The 18,807-nt window shown below is 45.9% G+C and overlaps 1 protein-coding gene across 1 annotated transcript in view; it reads left to right on the top strand.

Annotated features, from left to right (window-relative positions):
* LOC141273764 (protein ELYS-like) overlaps positions 1-9,602 on the top strand; it is a 113,995-nt gene extending 104,393 nt beyond the window's left edge. Inside the window, exons 32-34 of the mRNA XM_073686102.1 lie at positions 2,931-3,070; positions 3,164-3,270; positions 9,185-9,602. Coding sequence (XP_073542203.1) covers positions 2,931-3,070; positions 3,164-3,270; positions 9,185-9,365 — 428 coding nt within the window. The 3' untranslated portion in view covers positions 9,366-9,602. The remainder of the gene's footprint in view (positions 1-2,930; positions 3,071-3,163; positions 3,271-9,184) is intronic.
* The last annotated feature ends 9,205 nt before the right edge of the window (positions 9,603-18,807 follow it).

Genomic DNA, 18,807 nt, shown 5'->3' with positions numbered 1-18,807 from the left:
GGCTATTAATATCTGCTCACAGCTGTCGGTTTAGCCTTTGCTGGTCAGATTTTATATGGGGACCCTACGTCAATTTTTTTCATTGGTCCCTCTTGTATCTAGCCAGTAAACGCGAAGGTAACAGCTGTGGGCTGTTAATAGGCAGGGAACATTTTTGGCTAATTGCCCCTTCCCTGGCTAGTAATATCAGCCCCCAGGTTTCCCTCTGCTGGATATGAAAATGACGCGGGTGCCCACACCATTTATTTTACTTAATTCATTTTATTTCATAAGAAATCCCATGCCCACTGCTTGTTTTTGACGCTGTGTAAACTCACCCGCAGCATGTCAATTTGCAGATTTTGACCGATTGAAATGTCATTACATGCAGTGGATCCACATGTACTGACAAAACAAGTGCAGCATTAGAATGCAGCATTTTGGGCGTAGTCCAAGCGCGCTGCTGGTTCCTGATCGTGGGGACGTGCCCTAAAGGCTTAACCAAACAGCTGTGAGCTGTTAATAGCCAGGGGACATATTGGCCTAATAGCTCTTTCTAAGCTAAAAAATACCAGCCCTCCGCTGCCCCAGAAATGACACTTCATATTTAATGTTCCAATTCTGGCACTTAGCCCAGATTCTTCCTGATGCATCAGGGTAATGGGATTAGGTGTCGCTGACATAAAGCCCAAGGTTTAGTAATGAAGAGGTGTCAGCCAGACACCCTTATTACTAAACTTGTAAGTAAACCGTGAAATAAACATACACGCCAAGAATAAAACACTTTCTTTAACCCCTTCACGACATGCTCCGTACATGTACAGCGCATGTCGTGTCTCCCCTTTTGGTGCGGGCTCCGGTGCTGAGCCTGCACCTTTCCGGGCAAATGACCGCTGATCTGGACATGCCCCTAACAGCCGCAGGTGGAATCGCGATCTACCCGCAGCTGTTAACATGATAAATGCCGCTGTCAAATTCTGACAAAAGCATTTAACATGATCATGCCGGAAGCGTGTCACATGATCGGGGGTCTCCGATGGGTTGTCATGACAACCCGGAGTCTACAGGCGACCTCTGTGGTTGTCATAGCCAATCTGCTATGAGCGGCGGTCGGCGTTCACAGCCGATGAGCAGTTTTGTTACACATAGCGGGACTAATGCCCTGCTATGTGTAACACAGGTGATCGGAAGATGGAGACTATTGAAGCAAGTAAAAAGTAGAAAAAAAATGTTTTTAAAAGTTTAAATCACTCCCACCCCCACTTTTGCCCTATTCAAAATAAAACCATAAAAAAAATCAAATATACACATATTTGGTATCCCGCTTTCAGAAGCGCCCGATCTATCAATATAAAAAAAGTGTTCATCAGATCGGTAAATGGCGTAACGAGAACAAAAATCCAAATGCCACAATGAAATTTTTTTTAGTCGCCGCAACATTGCAATAAAATGCAATAACAGGTTATCAAAAGATCGTATCTACACCAAAGTGGTATCAATAAAAACATCAGCTCGATGCACAAAAAATAAGCCCTCACCCAGTCCACGAAAAATAGTCTCGACTGGTCTCGGAAAATGGCGCCTTTTTTTTTTTTTTTTTTTATAACAAAGTTTGGATTTTTTTTTCCACTCAAATAAGAGAACATATACATATTTGGTATCTACGAACTCGTATTGACCTGTAGAATCATAATGGCAAGTGAGTTTTAGCTTTGAGTGAACATGGTAAAAAAAAAAGGCGGAATTGCACTTTTTTGCAATTTCGCCGCACTTGGAATTTTTTTCCTGTTTTTCAGTACACAATATGGTAAAACCAATGGTGTCGTTCAAAAGTGCAACTCGTCTTGCAAAACACAAGCCCTCACATGGACATGTTGAAAAAAAATAAAAGTTATGGCTCATGGAATAAGGTGCGCAAAACCAGAGAAGGGTTAAAGCGATGTCCCACGTATCTTTTTTCAAATATCTTTAGCTCCAAAAGGCATTCCTTGCTGTAAAAAAAAGCGCATGCAAAAACCGTGCTTTTTTTCTGCCAAGAGATGCAGAAATATCTGCACCCAAATACTGAACGTGTGCACATACACTTATGGCTGCATGATCTATTTGTGATTATGGAGACCATGTTAAACAGATGTCTGAATGAGACTTTACTGGTTCATCTAAGGCACCAAGTTTTAGGTTTAGCATAGTTTTGTTTAAACATTATCTTACAGTTAGAATGATAAATGTTACATTTGTGTGCTGATTCCCAGTTACTCTACATCATCACCCAGAGCCGCACTAACGGCTCAGCTAGTTCTGTGCTGTCATTTTTTCACTGAATTTTATGTACATGCATAAGAGACAAAAGGACAGTGAAAAAAGCGCGCAAAAAAGTAAGAAAATCCTGAACAAACCTCCTGGCAAGAGATCAGGTTTTGCTGCAGAAAAAAAAACCACGCAGCAAAAAACGCAATGTGTGAACATAGCCTCATCTAAATTGTGTGTAAAACTCCATGTTCACACTGGAGAAGCCGCCCCAGGAAGCTTTATGGAGCAGATTTGATGCCTCCGACACCTACTACATATCTGCTGCATGTGAGCAGAACTCTAGCTATTTGAGTGCCGCTCATTTATGTAGAATGTAACTCTGGATCAATAATCGGGATAATTAAGTGGCATTTACAAACCAAACTTTTCTTATGTTATCAATAATGGGTGAACCTACACTTCTGGCTACATTAATTTGTGAAACCTGATGTGGAAGAAACCAGTTTGTTCCAATCTTGTGTCTTCAGGTCCAACAAATAAACTAGAAAAAAAGCCGCTGTGTTGCTGTTTTCATAAATTTCAATCTTTGTGCTCCATGGGCACATTTTTAGCTTTCCAGTACTTTAAAAAACATGGACATACTTGTAACAATAACTGAACAGCTATTTCTCACGTAATGAACTTGTTTGTTCCCTCTGCAGCTCAGCAAACAGCTCTCCTTATTTCTCCCACTAAGACGCCAGCACCAATAGCTTCAGAGTACCTGTTTTCTCCACCATCTCGAAGTACAAGGAGGACAACAAGGACAAAACTCTCTACCAGTGTAATGCTGGAAGAAAAGGTCGGATATCATTGTTTTATGTTGCTGGGCTTTCCTTTCCTTTTACATTGCAGAAAATCTTAAGCCCTAATTATGCGTTTCCCTAATTTTTAGGATGTAACTGTTAAGGAGTCGCATGAAATAGCTCATGTTCCTGACACACCAGAACTAAAGCGACCAAGAGGCAGACCTTCAAAATGCCGAGTAAAGGAAGACGACCAGTAAGTATTTGTTGTAGTGTTTTCCTTCCTTCTTAATTTCGGTAAAATCATCTAACCTGTTACATATATACACACTTTTGGGCCTGATTCATCAATGTGTAACCACCAGAATTCAGCCTTAAAATACCTTAGATGTTGCAGTTTTCACAGCAGTTTTGGCCGCTACACCAAATTACTTGGAACTGGGGCGAGACAGAATATTGTAACACCTGCTTGACAAATTTATTACAAATTGCTCATACCTTACAGCAGAAATGTTACTTCAGTTTGTCTGGATTCGCGATCTAATCCAATTGGAGTCATATTATTAAAATCTAACTATTATTAGTTCTATTAAGAAATAAGGTGATTCTGAATCACAAATATCTAGAAATGTTGTACCAAATGTAGTCTGTGAATGCTGTATTAAATATTAGTCTCAATTATGAAAGTCTTCTCCCATGACCGACTAACATTAACTCCCTTTTTTAAAAGTTTGTTCCCATTAATAGTTAGTGGGTCCTATATTATTTGATTCTATACGTTATCTAATCAACCAGTCTCAGTTGTGAGACCATCTATTCCCATATCGCACTCTCATCAGTGGATCATTATTGGTTGGCTAGTAAATATGTAGCATTGAGAGTGATCCAGTTATGAACTCCCTGATCACTTCCTATGTAAGAACAGACTAGCACATTCAAACATTGGCACTGGAGATAAAGCCCTACGCTTTTCTTCAATGATTGATTACTGCTTTGAGTATATAAACAGTATAAAATGCGCAGTAATCCATGAGAACGTATTGGCATGATTGCTGGCTGGAGTAGCATATTTGGCAAGATGCATGTCCGTGATGAGGTGTACCGAATTCATAAGGGGTTTGCACATTTTAATTCTGCACACCCATCATTAAGACTGGTGTACAAAATTCCAGTTTTAATGAATCTGGCCCTTTATTCTGACAGGGTAAGTATGCTTAACAGCAGATGCTAAAATATATTTGTGCCACCTCCATGGGATGGCTTCAATAAGGCACATTGGTGATTGACAGCAGTCTTGCGTGTTAGTCTACTTTTCCACTCCTCATCTTTTTTTATAGTCAGTGGCTTTAGGAGCAATGTCCATTACCTTATACTGTTGGGCGCCGTCAGTGTTCATGTCTGGCATTTCAAACATCACCCTTCACCAAGTTATATAGAGAAGTCTATAGAAAGCTATAATAAAATTATTAAACTGATTATGGACTTAAAGCAACTAAACCACTGCTAAGAAAAAAGGACTATTAGGATATCACCTAGGGATCTGCTTTACCAGTAGAATCTGGCATTACTGATTGACGTCTATTTAATAGGAGCAAAATATCTAGGTGGTCTGACCTGATTGCTGAAAATTTACGGATTGTAGAATAAAGGGGAGGAGGGAAAAAATACAAGGAATAGGTTTGACGAAAATAAATGTTTCAATTTTGACAGTTTTTTATGAACACCTATTTATTAATTCCATTAAAGGGATTGTCTGGTTTAAAATGAAAAGTGTGCAGTCACTCTGTGCGACTGCAGACTTGTGAATCCTCCCAGGGCACGCACTGTGTGTTGTGAGGATTCGTCGTTTCCTGCCCCGGAAACTGCGGTAAGGTACTCTACATGCATTCTCCATGGCAAAACCCATCTAGTGGGCGCGACCTCGCTCAATACAGTTGTATTGAGAGAGGTCGCGCCCACTAGACTGGTTCAGCCTGGAAGCATGCATATTACATACCTGACCGCTGTTCCCGGAGCAGAGAACGGCGAATCTTCGCAGCACACAGTGCGTGCCCTGGGAGGATTCACAAGTCTGCAGTCTCAGTCATACCTGACCACTTCGGCACCCACCATCCGATTCACTTTTCTGCATCGCTGCGTGCTGTTTCTCCGGTCTCTTCACCATAGACCAGTAATTCCATACAAGACCTTATGACATGCAGTGACCTGCGGTCTGGATGTGTCATGAAGTCCTAATCCATAGTGAAAAGGCCTTAGAAGCAACGCGCAATGGCAAAAAGAGGAGGATCAGACAATAGCCGGAGAGGTCAGCTTTAATCATGTGTGTTTTTGTTTAACAGGCATACGTAATTAGGGGTCATACGTAAGTTGGATGTTTGGAAGTCGGGGACTTCCTCTATACTACTTAAACTTATTTTGTTGTTCAAAGTCTGGATATAGTATATCATTAATACTGTAATATATTCACTCATGCTTCTTATACAGATTTCTCCATATAATACACTGTATCAAAGTTCCTGAACATTTCAATTTGTAGGAAATAAAGTGCAACATTGTTCTCTATTGGGTGGCACTTCAATAACTGTCTCAATCATATTGCTATCCTTTAAAGGATCAATACACACTAGCTATTGAACCCATTCTACGCCCTGGTGGCGAGCATTTTTATTGGTATATGGTCTCCCATGCTGGTATGTCCTGCCCCCTCCTGTCCCCACCATCCTATCCTGGTATGCATGGCACTCCTCACCCCCAATCCTGGTATGCATGGCACCCCTCACCCCCCCAATCCTGGTATGCATGGCACCCCTCACTCCTATCCTGGTATGTATGTATGGTACCCCTAACCCCCCCCCTCCCCCCCAATCTTTGTATGCATGGCACCCCTCATCCCCCAGTCCTGGTATGCATGGCACCTCTCATCCCCCAGTCCTGGTATGCATGGCACCCCTCATCCCCCAGTCCTGGTATGCATGGCACCCCTCATCCCCCAGTCCTGGTATGCATGGCACCCCTCATCCCCCAGTCCTGGTATGCATGGCACCCCTCATCCCCCAGTCCTGGTATGCATGGCACCCCTCATCCCCCAGTCCTGGTATGCATGGCACCCCTCATCCCCCAGTCCTGGTATGCATGGCACCCCTCATCCCCCAGTCCTGGTATGCATGGCACCCCTCATCCCCCAGTCCTGGTATGCATGACACCCCTCATCCCCCAGTCCTGGTATGCATGGCACCCCTCATCCCCCAGTCCTGGTATGCATGGCACCCCTCATCCCCCAGTCCTGGTATGCATGGCACCCCTCATCCCCCAGTCCTGGTATGCATGGCACCCCTCATCCCCCAGTCCTGGTATGCATGGCACCCCTCATCCCCCAGTCCTGGTATGCATGGCACCCCTCATCCCCCAATCCTGGTATGCATGGCACCCCTCATCCCCCAATCCTGGTATATATGTATGGTACCCCTCACCCCCCCAATCCTGGTATGCATGGTCCCCTCGCCCCCAATCCTGGTATGCATGGTCCCCTCGCCCCCAATCCTGGTATGCATGGTCCCCTCGCCCCCCAATCCTGGTATGCATGGTCCCCTCGCCCCCCAATCCTGGTATGCATGGTCCCCTCGCCCCCCAGTCCTGGTATGCATGGCACCCCTCGCCCCCCAGTCCCGTTATGCATGGCACCCCTCACCCCCCCAATCCTGGTATGCATGGCACCCCTCACCCCCCCAATCCTGGTATGCATGGTCCCCTCGCCCCCCAATCCTGGTATGCATGGTCCCCTCGCCCCCCAATCCTGGTATGCATGGTCCCCTCGCCCCCCAATCCTAGTATGCATGGTCCCCTCGCCCCCCAATCCTGGTATGCATGGTCCCCTCGCCCCCCAATCCTGGTATGCATGGTCCCCTCGCCCCCCAATCCTGGTATGCATGGTCCCCTCGCCCCCCAATCCTGGTATGCATGGTCCCCTCACCCACCCCCCAATCCTGGTATGCATGGTCCCCTCACCCACCCCCCAATCCTGGTATGCATGGTCCCCTCACCCCCCCCCCCCCCAATCTTTGTATGCATGGTACCCCTCAGCCCCCCCCCAATCTTTGTATGCATGGTACCCCTAAGCCCCCCAATCTTTGTATGCGTTCTACCCCTCACCCCCCCAATCTTTGTATGCGTTCTACCCCTCACCCCCCCCCCCAATCTTTGTATGCATGGTACCCCTCACCCCCCCAATCTTTGTATGCATGGTACCCCTCACCCCCCCCCCCCCCCAATCTTTGTATTCGTGTTACCCCTCATCAGTTTCACGCTGTACGCATACAAAAAAATAAACACTTATACTCGCCTTTCTTCCTTGTGCTCCAGCGCTGCTGTGTCCTGTTCTGCCGGAGGCCGGTGGAGGAGTGCGGCGCGTGCCCATACCGCGCTGTCCGGCGCCGTTTTGCTGTAGACACACTGTAAATGTGTCTTCAGTAAAATGCCGCCGGATAGCTCTATGCGCATGTGCCTTTTCCGATGCCTCACTCCTGCCCCGATCTCTGGGTCAAGAGAGGCGCCGCAGCAGCGCTCCTCCCGGTCAGGTAAATATGGCGCTGAAGATCGTGGTATGTGCTCAGTGTCTACGCATACCGTGATCTCCGGTGCCATACCCTCCTCTTACCTGTAACGGCTGGATGCGTTCTTCTGTCTGGAGCCAGACTGCACAGGCGTGTCGCGCTTGCACAGTCTATCGAGGCTTCAGACAGAGGGACACTTGTAGTGTTATATTATAGATATCAAGTGATGCTTAAAATCGCTTGGAAAAGCGCATGTAAAAACGCTTAAACGCTTCTCCCTGGCAGAAAAAACGCATGTAAAATCTGTATGCCTTTTTCTGCCAGGGAGAGGAAAAAACGCTCAGGAAATTTCTGCTTAAAGTCTGCATCATGGGCACATACCCTTATAGTCCGAAAAATACCGTATTTTAATATTTTATTTAATTAACAAAATAACTTTCATTTTATTCACTTTCTTTACTACCAGACCCTTTTCTCCCCCTTTTTTTCTCATTTATTCTATATTTATTCTAAGTGGTATATGCTAATGTGAATAGTGTAATAACAAAGGTGGGATTTCTGCTCTGAGACTCTCACGGTATGCATACACTAACATTTTACAGTTTTGAGAACACTTATGTACTAAGTGAACTAACATCTGGATGTAAATTTGGTAGTTTGACGCAGTATTGAGAGATGGTGCTCACCAATATCACAAAGGGGATACGGGATTCGAAAAAAAAAAAGTGCCTAACCACGGACAGGCAGGTAGTTGCGATGTACCTTTCTGTTGTGCCCAAAGCAGTCACAGGCTTCTACTGAGGTCACCGCAGCAGAGCAGCAGTTTCTCCTCCTGTTGACAGGACGGGACCACTGGTGTCATGCTGATTGACAGCTGGCGCTCTGCTGCCTATTTGGGGGAAGCCGGCCGTCAATCAGCATGACACCAGTGGTCCCGTCCTGTCAACAGGAGGAGAAACTGCTGCTCTGCTGACAGGGGGAAGCAGACTCTCCAGCAGGAGCGGTCAATGACCGGCGCCGGGTACAACAGGCAGGTAGTAGCCTGATTCAGCAACTTCATTCCTATTTTTAATGTCCCAGATATCCCCTTTAATGAACTTAATGAAATGGTTTGCTCTCTGTCCTCCACACTACTTTCTCCAAATGTATGAGCTATATGGACCTACTCTGCTGTCTTTACCAGAAACGTCAAAGGGCTCGTTTGATATGATTCTGTATATATTTGCATTTTAGACACATTGAACATAGTAAGTTTTGGCTAATAAGTTTTAGAAGGGGCACAGTAAAGGATATTCAGATGTGACTTTTTTCACATCTGTGGTGCAGTTTCCATAAGTAACTGCAACCACTACCCAGTGTCAGATTATTTATTTGACCTCAATAGCACCCCCCACTGGCCTTGTTGATTTCTAATGGGCACTGTTGTGGTGTTCCTCACTTTTGATAGTGCTGCATGCAGAGTTATTCGTCCTGCGTCTACTATGTGTCTGCTATGGCAATCCGTGATGCAGAGCCATACCTGTATACATAGAAAATGTAAACACATCGTTGTTCACTATAGGCATGTAATGTACTTACTACTCCTGTGCACTTCAACTTGTTACTTCTGGAATATTATAGGGCAGAAGATCACCCTCCTATAAAGATTCAGCTGCTGTCACCCCCAGAAAAGGCAACTGGTGATTCAGAAAGTACAAAGCCTTCATCTTTAAAATCTAAAGCTTCTGATCGAAAGCAGTCCAGGAAAACCAGGAGAAGGAAAATTATATCAAAACCAGTCAATCGCAGGAACATCAGATGATTGATGAACGTTGTTGATTTTAATGTGCTGTGTAAAATAAAATAAACTGTGTAAAATATTAAAATCGGCTCACTGGGAAGAATAATTTATATAAATTATTGTAAATGGTCTTAAAAGCTTGAAGTTTAATATTTCATTAGAATTTTCTTCCCAGACATTTTTTCTATTTTGTATCGTTTTGTAAAAAATGTATCTATAGCTTCTTAATATGTTAAATAAATGAGAGAATTAACAATATTTTACTTTTATTATAAAACTCAGTTTCATTTTCTTAACTTAATCATTGTTTTCCATAATGACTCTCTGAAATTTACTGCATCCTTGACCTTTTTAAGGCAAAGGCCATAAATCCACTTAATGTAAATGTTGCATTTTTTCTGATGTGTTATTTTGTGCACAGAAAGTCTGCTACATTTTAAAGGAACATTCACACGGTTTTTGAAAGTTGGTCCATTAAAAAAAACCTGCAATATCACTTAAATGCTTGAGACTCTTCCTATTCATTTCTATTGTAGAACCGGTTTACTGTTTCTATATGCAGTTTTTTTCCGCTTCAGGTTTTAAAAAATGTTTGGTGGAATAAAAGTGCATGACACTACTTTTGAAGTGGCTTCTGATGACATCCGATCCAAACTACTAGACACTGTGAATCAAATAGCTGCAACAAAGTAAAAGTTTTCAAAACACTTCAATAACTCTTCAAAAATACTTACAAAAATACTTACAAGATTGTCCCATAAACAAAGTGTATTTTAATCAATGTCTATTGGTATAATAATAAGTTCCACAATTTGATTTGTTAAAATGTTCCTGTGCTGAGATAATCTTATAAATGTGCACCTGCTACATACTATTAAATGGCTGTGTCTGATCATACCACAGCACCTTGCTAGGGAAGGATACAAAAAAGTATACGGACAGGACAGCATGGGATTGCAGCGGATTCTTTTTGTGAGGCAAAACATTTCCTTACCTGTTTTATTACAGGAATCAGTTCTTTTGCTGCGTCTCTAGCACTCTGCTCATATTGGAAATCAAGTCAGTGACACCTAATGTCAGCTTACTTGATTTATGATGAACTCCACACCCACGCACAAAGACGGCCACACACTGGACCTCATCTTCACCCGCCTCTGTTCCCTATCTAACCTCTCTAGCTCACCTCTCCCTCTTTCTGACCACAACCTACTCACATTCTCTTCTCTCTCCTCTCCAGGGCAACAATCCCCACTCCACAAAGTTGCATACCCTCGCAGACATCTCAAACACCTTGACCTACACTCACTCTCTGAATCCCTCCTCCCTCTTACAGACATTAGTTCCTTACATGATGCAGATGTTGCTGCCACTTTATACAACACCACAACCGCTGCAGCTCTCGATTCGGTCGCCCCCCCTCACACATACCAAGGCTCGCACAATCAACAGACAACCGTGGCACACCAGCCTAACTGAAGAACTGCGACGGGCCTCCAGGGTTGCTGAACGTAGATGGAAAAGGTCCCAGTCCAATGAGCACTTCATCGCATTCAAACAGTCCCTCACTACCTTCAAGTCCACATTCACTGCAGCAAAACAAACATACTTCTCATATCTTCCCTGTCTCACAACCCTAAACAACTATTCAACACCTTCAACTCTCTCCTCCCCCAGTGCCTCCTCCCTCTCCTCTTATTTCAGCCAAAGACTTTGCCTCATTCTTTAAGTAGAAGATTGACACCATCAGACAAAGCTCTTGCCTAAAGCCCCGACAGCCCCTCCCCACACCTACTGAACCCTCTTCCTCCAAAACCACCTTCTCCACCATTTCTGAAGATAAACTTTCCTCTTTACTCTCCAAATCACACCTCACCACCTGTGAACTTGACCCAATCCCATCCCACCTCATCCCAAACCTTACCACTATCTTCATCCCAACCCTAGCCCACCTCTTCAACCTGTCACTAACAACTGGTGTCTTCCCCTCATGCTTCAAACATGCCTCAATCTCACCCATCCTCAAAAAACCCTCCCTTGACCCATCCTCTGTGTCTAGCTATCGCCCCATATCACTTCTCCCCTATGCCTCAAAACTACTGGAACAACATGTCCACTCTGAGCTGTCCTCCCACCTCTCCTCCTGCTCCCTGTTCGACCGCCTACAATCTGGTTTCCGACCGCACCATTCTACTGAAACTGCACTGACTAAAGTCACCAATGACCTACTAACCGCCAAAGCTAAGCGACACTACTCTGTCCTCCTCCTCCTAGACCTGTCATCTGCCTTTGACACAGTGGACCATTCCATATTACTACACTCTCTCATCTCTCGGCATCACAGACTTGGCCCTATCCTGGATCTCCTCATACCTAACAGACAGGACATTCAGTGTCTCCCACTCACACACCACCTCCTTATCTCGCCCCCTATGTGTCGGTGTCCCCCAAGGTTCAGTTCTAGGACCGCTGCTCTTCTCCATCTACACCTTAGGCCTGGGACAGCTCATAGAATCTCATGGCTTTCATTATCACCTCTATGCTGATGACACACAGATCTACCTCTCTGGACCCGATATCACCTCCTTACTAACCAAAATCCCACAATGTCTGTCTGCTATCTCATCCTTCTTCTCTGCCAGATTTCTAAAACTTAACATGGACAAAATGGAATTCATCATCTTTCCGCCATCTCATTCAACCCCCCCAACTGACCTATCTATCAACGTCAATGGCTGCCCACTCTCCCCAGTCCCTCAAGCTCACTGCCTTGGGGTAACCCTGGACTCAACTCTCCTTCAAACCACATATCCAAGCCCTTTCCACTTCCTGCCGATTCCAACTCCAAAATATCTCCTGGATCCGCACATTGATAAACCATGCATCTGCAAAAAAACTAGTGCACGCCCTCCTCATCTCCTGCCTTGACTACTGCAACCTCTTACTCTGTGACCTCCCCTCTAACACTCTCGCACCCCTCCAATCTATCCTAAGCTCTGCTGCCCGACTAATCCACCTGTCGTCTCCCCCCCACCGCGCTATTCCCCGGCCTTTCCTCTCTGTCAATCTCTCCACTGGCTCCCCATTGCTCAGAGACTCCAGTTCAAAACCATAACCATGACATACAAAGCCATTCACAACCTGTCTCCTCCATATATCTCTGACCTAGTCTCCCGATACATACCCGCACGCAACCTCCGATCCTCACAAGATGTCCTTCTCTACTCCCCTCTGATCTCCTCCTCCCACAACCGTATACAAGATTTCTCCTGTGCATCCCCCCCTACTCTGGAACTCTCTACCCCAACGTATCAGACTCTCGCCTACCGTGGAAACCTTCAAAAGGAACCTGAAGACCCACCTCTTCCGACAAGCCTACAACCTGCAGTAACCACCGCTGCACGACCAGCTCTACCGTCACCTACTGTATACTCGCCCATCCCTTGTAGATTGTGAGCCCTTGCGGGCAGGGTCCTCGCTCCACCATACCGCTGCACGACCAGCTCTACCCTCACCTACTGTATCCTCACCCATCCCTTGTAGATTGTGAGCCCTCGCGGGCAGGGTCCTCGCTCCACCATACCGCTGCACGACCAGCTCTACCCTCACCTACTGTATACTCACCCATCCCTTGTAGATTGTGAGCCCTTGCGGGCAGGGTCCTCGCTTCTCCTGTACCAGTCGCTGTCACATTGTGTTCAAGTTTATTGTAATTGTTCTTGTATTATACTGCTTTTTCACATGTAAAGCGCCATGGAATAAATGGCGCTATAATAATAAATAACTCTGGAGACTAGTGATTTGGGCAAAAACACTCACTTCTATGATAAAACATAGGGGCAATGTTTTACCTCGCAGAAAGCAGCAGCTGCAAACCATAGTTATGTCATCTGTATAATCGCTTATTCTTCCTTCCTTGGCCAGGAATTGTAATATGTGCTGACCATCTTCCTACTTGGTCAGACACATCAAATTCTGCTACGTACTATATAATGGCTGTAAGTTTACGTCATGGTCTGGAAGGGGTTCTTGACTTGAGCTATGCCTGCACGATCGCCGCCGCAAGTTCAGCTTAATGGGGTTGTCCACTACTAGGACAACCCTTCTTAATGTTCAGCCCCGATAAAATAAACCTTTACTCGCCTCCCATGCTGGCTCTGTTCCAGTGGTATCTGTACTCTGTCCCAGTGCTGTGATGTGGTGGAATGACACGTGATGCCTGGTGTCACTGTCCCCACCTCCTGTCGAAATGAACATGAAGAGGAAGTCCAGGATCAGCTGCAGCCGGACTTCCGCTTCATGTTCAGTTTGTACGAAGGCGGGGACAGAGATACCAGCGCTGATTGGGCGTCACGTGTCATTACACCGCATCATAGCCCTGGGACCGCGAGGTTTGTTTGTTTAGTTTAAGAAGGGGTTGTCCTAGTAGCGGATAACCCCTTTGAAGAAGTGCTCCCATCAACTTTTATCCTCTTAATATATTGGAATCATATTGTATAGCACTGTGTACTTACAATTGCTCATTTTACCCAGCTAATTATTCTCTTTTCCATTAGTTCTTCGACATCACGTGATTAAAAACTGACTTAGTGAATCGTTAAAAGTAGTGATGAGCACAAGAGCTCATTAATCAAGTTTGGCCAGGGTGCTCGGGTATGCTCCGAGTATCGTGGGTGCTCGATTGACACGTTTGTGTCCCCACGGCCGCATGTTTGGTGATTGTCCAACAGCCGCGAAACATGCAGCTGCGAGGACTCGTAACTCGAGCACCCGCGATACTCTGTGCATACCCGAGCACCCTAGGCAAACTCGAGTAACGCTCAGTGGCGCTCATCGTTGCTTAAAAGGATTTAGTAAGTCAGTTTTTAAGTCCTGTGTGTAATGCTGTGGTTGAAATATAGAAATTTACATGCAGCAAAATGGCCCCGCTGTATACGCAGTAGCATTTCTTGTTTGCCGATAGATGCTACTGCGCAAGCGCGGCCGGCGGAGCCATATTGATACAAGCAAAAAAAAATTTCCTCCAGCAAAATGGCTCCCATGTGTGTGCAGTAGCATCTATCGCTTGCCGGCGCCATTTTGTTGGAGGAAAAAAAAGTTGCAGCATTATGGTGCTGCACTTGCGCAGTAGCATCTATCGGCAAGCGAGATATGCTACTGCACATGCGCGGGCAGCAGGGCCATCTTGCTTCATGTCAATTTATACATTTCAACCACAGAATTACACATGCAGTATTAAAAATAGGAGGCAGGTTACTGAAGGCATAATGACCTGTCAGAAGGCATACAGTGGAATACATAAGCAGAGCACCAGATAAAGCCCCTCCCCAAAGGCTGCCCCAAAGCCCGAGAATATAATTTTACCAGGTCCTCTAGGGACAGGAAACACATGAGAGGTTAAAAGCCCCCCTTCACCTCACCCTCAGTGTTTTTCCAGTCCCTAGCAGGACAGGACGGTAGAAGACCATTGAAAAGGGTACCTGTGAGCTAGGGAGTTTGGGGGGGATCCATTTCTCCCCTTCCCCCTGTCAAGATGCTCCATGCTGATACCCCACTGGGCGGGGGTCTCTCAGCCAAGTTAGTGGAAGCAGGGGGGCTCCCAACTGCGCCTTTCCCTCTCATAGAGGGCTCTCGGCTGTACGCGAGCAGACTTCTAGGTCTTGCCTGATTGTATTCCAGGGGTGGAGCGCATGCCATGCCTGCCGGCAGTCTTCCGGCCTGCGCGTGCGTTCCGGTAAGGAGGTCATGCGATATCCACCAGACGAACTTCTCGATTCCGGCATGCGCTCCGGGGGCGTAACGCGCTTCCGGGACGCACTTTCATGAGTCGTGGGTTCCAGACTGGAACGCACTCTGGATTTACACAAATGTCGCTTGATTCTGGACAGCAGGGCATACATCCCTGCAAGGTATTGTGGGGGATAACGAGTTGGAATGTGCCACAACCACCTTGACCAGGTAATACTCTATAAAAGGGTATTCTTACAAGTGTGCACATTCTGATACGATGGATTCCAATCCTGCACGTTCAGAAACCAGCAGAGTCCCCGGGTAGTGTGAGTATAGGCCCTGTTTATTGTGCCTCAATCTACTGAAACACACACAGAACAAATTTTAAATAAAGTTCCCGTGTCTCCTTCTAAAAAAAACAAGATAGAGGAACCCAGAGGTCCGGATCATCCTCACGGAAGAAACCCCGAAAATGCTTATGTGGCTCTAAGCGCCAAGATTGCTACAAAAATCAGCTGTGTAAAGAATGCATTGCCAAGATTCTCAAGGAAGAGAAAGCAAACGTTCCTAACTGACATGCGTCCTATAATTAGAGAGGAGGTCCAGAATACAGTCTCCAGCCCCAGACGCCTCAATTGCCCCAGGCAGTGCAGCCCCTCTCCCGCCACAAGAGACCTAGGTGGGAGACGGAGGAGTCATCTGGGGAAGAAGAATATCCAGATTCGGTCTCAGACCAGGATCTAGAGAGGGGGGCGGAGGAACCTTTTTACCATCAGAAGAAATGATAAAATGTATCTGTTCCCGGCTGAGCATACTGATGATTTGCTTAAATCAGTGAGGCATACTATGAAATTAGAGGACGCTCATATAACCCATTCCATACAGGATGAAATGTTTGAGGACACGGAGAAATAGGGTGTTTCCTGTTAATGAGTACATCAGGGCCATTTTGGAAAATTGGGCAGACACAGAAAAAAGGCTGATTATTCCGAGAGATTTTAAAGCCCGCCTTCCATTCGATCCGGAGGAAATTAAATTATGGGAGGAAATTCCCAAAGTAGACATTCCCATTGCAAAGGTTGCAAAGTAAACGTCCATTCCCTTTGAAGACTCCTGCATTAAAGATGCAATGAACAGGAAAGCCAAGAGTCTGCTAAAAAGGTGCTGGGAATCCTCCACAGCAACCATTAAAAAAAAAACTAAGGCTGCGTGCACACGATGCGTTTTTCATGCGTTTATGCTGCGGAATTTCCGCAGCGGAAACGCATCAAAAACGCATGGTAATCCGCACCCCATGGTCCCCAATGGCATTCCGCAATGTCAATGCACATGCTGCGGATTCTTCCGCAGCGTTTCTGCAGGGCTCATAAATCCGCAGCATGTTCATTAATTTTGCGGAAGCGCCGCCATTGACTTGCATTGAGACGCATAGAATGCGCGTCTGTACATTTGTACAAGCGGATTCTATGCATCTCTATGGTACCCAGTTCTGGAGGAGAGAAGACTCTCATCCAGACCTGGGTACCATTGTACCTGTGAAAAAATGAATAAAATAAAAAATAAAGTTTATATTCACCTGTCCAACGGCTTCTCTCGGCATGCCAGCAGCGCTGAAGGACCTTCGGTGACGTCACAGTCATGTGACCGCAGGCCCTTCACCTCTGTGTCTCGCGATATGCCGGCAGCCGGGAACCAGACAGTAACGAGCGCTGCAGCACACGCCGGGGAATCGGGGGTGAGCATAGCTTTATTTTAAGCATTGTTTTACGGTCACACTATATAAATCCATGCTGGATTTATATAGTGTGACCTAGTTGTCAAGCACTTTCCAAGTGATGCTAATCGCCTGGAAAGCGCTTGTCAATCTGCATGCGGAAACGCATGTGAATCCGCATGTATTCCGCATGTATTCTGCAGGAAAAACGCATGCACAATCTTTTGTAAATCCCATCGTTCCCCTAGGCGAGAGTATACGGGTAAGGGTAAGTTGGTTAGATGGTCTTACCAAAAGGGGGGAAAGGGTAGAGCAGCCCAATTTTCGTCTGGTCCATCAGGCAGACCCTGCTGCCATAAAGATTGAGGTGCTGCTCCGTTTTTTTTCTAGAAAGTTGGCAGTCCATAACGGACAACTGTGACAATACAACTTAAAATCTTAATTAGCCAGACGATTCGATTTGTTAATCCAAGAGAAATACCTTATTGTGTTTGATTAGAGATTGCTGGCTGTGTTTTATTAATGTTCTGCTTGCTCGTCAGTTTATGTACACTAATTTATCTTATAAAGTGTCCAGCATTCCACTAATCTCATTAGTATCTCAGGAGCCTCTAACCATTGTTCAAAAATCATCTAGGCAACTGGTTGAGTTAGTCGGCCCTGGAAGTCTCCAAAGTCGCAGCAGTTCTATCCCAGGCGGGAGGAGAAGGAAGGGTGAGACTGTGTAATGTTGTACCATCTTGGGTGTTTGCTGCGACTCTTCTGTGTGTTTATTGTCTGCTTTGTGGTTCAATAAAGTATTGCCACGCTGTTTTACTCTCACCCTGTGTTGTCTGAGTAGCGTTACGCCCATGGAAGACCCCGGGTCTTCACAACAACCAATGGATTTCATGGACAATAAAGGAAGGGAACAAAATAGACTTTTCCCATCCTCCCCCGCACCATTTTCAGCTTACCCGACAATATTCCGTTCTGGCCTCAGAAAGCCTCTGGCAAGACATAATAAACCTGGAGACACTAGGCGCAGTCAAACCAGTGCATCCCTCAGAACTAGGCCTGGGACACTATTCTTCCCTCTTTTCGTTAATAAAGCCCTCAGGCAAACGCCGTACAGTCATAAACCTCAAACCCCTAAATCAATGGGTGGAATACATGAGATTCAAAATGGAGACAATAGGATCCAGCATCCCATTAATAGAGAAGAACTCTGTAATGTGCCCCCTGGACCTAAAAGATGCATATTACCATGTTCCTGTCCATCCAAATCATCAACAATTTCTAAAGTTCACTCTCTAACAGGAAAACAGTGTACCATTTCCAGTTCACCTCTCTACCATTTGCCTATCATCCGCTCCTCCAATTTTTACAAAAGTAATGACAGAGGTAGCAGCCTTTCTAAGGAAACAAGGTACGATCATAATTCCTTACCCGGATGATCAGCTTCTAGTGGCCGAATCAAGGTCTCTTCTAGTCCAACAGCCAAAACAGGTGATCGAGACCTTAAAATCCCTAGAGTGGTGCATCAATTGGGAAAAATTGGACCTCCAGCCATACACCAAAAAGTGTTCCTAGTATTGCTCTTAAATTCTCATCTTCAAAATTCCTCCCTGCCTCTAACAAAAGAGGAGGAGATCAGTCTAAAAATACGGAATTTCCAGGAAAGGAATTCCACCTCAGTCAGGTATTCCATGAGAATCCTAGGCCTAATGACTAGAGCCGGCGTCAGCACCTGGCGTGTCGGGGCCCTGAGCAGGCGGGGGGGGCCCACTCGTGGTCGGGCACCCAGCCGGGCTATGGCCGGAGGAGAGCGGTGCCAGCGCCCGCCATTCTCCCCTGCTTGCTCAGGGCCCCGGCAGCCGGATGCTTACCTCTCCCCGTGCTTCCGCAGGTCCACTGTCTTCCTGCTGTGCGCTCCTTGTGACGTCTCGGGTCAGAGGGTGCGGTGACGTCTTTCCACCATGCCCTCCCCTGAGCCGTCACAGGCAGCATAGAGCAGGATGACGCCGGCGACGATGGAGTCCA

The sequence above is a fragment of the Phyllobates terribilis genome, unplaced genomic scaffold, assembly GCF_046119375.1.
Source record: "Phyllobates terribilis strain yellow unplaced genomic scaffold, ASM4611937v1 Scaffold_5__5_contigs__length_657084704, whole genome shotgun sequence".
Lineage (NCBI taxonomy): Eukaryota > Metazoa > Chordata > Amphibia > Anura > Dendrobatidae > Phyllobates > Phyllobates terribilis.
The sequence above is the reverse complement of the archived record's forward strand: the minus strand, read 5'-3'. Positions and strand labels throughout refer to the sequence as shown.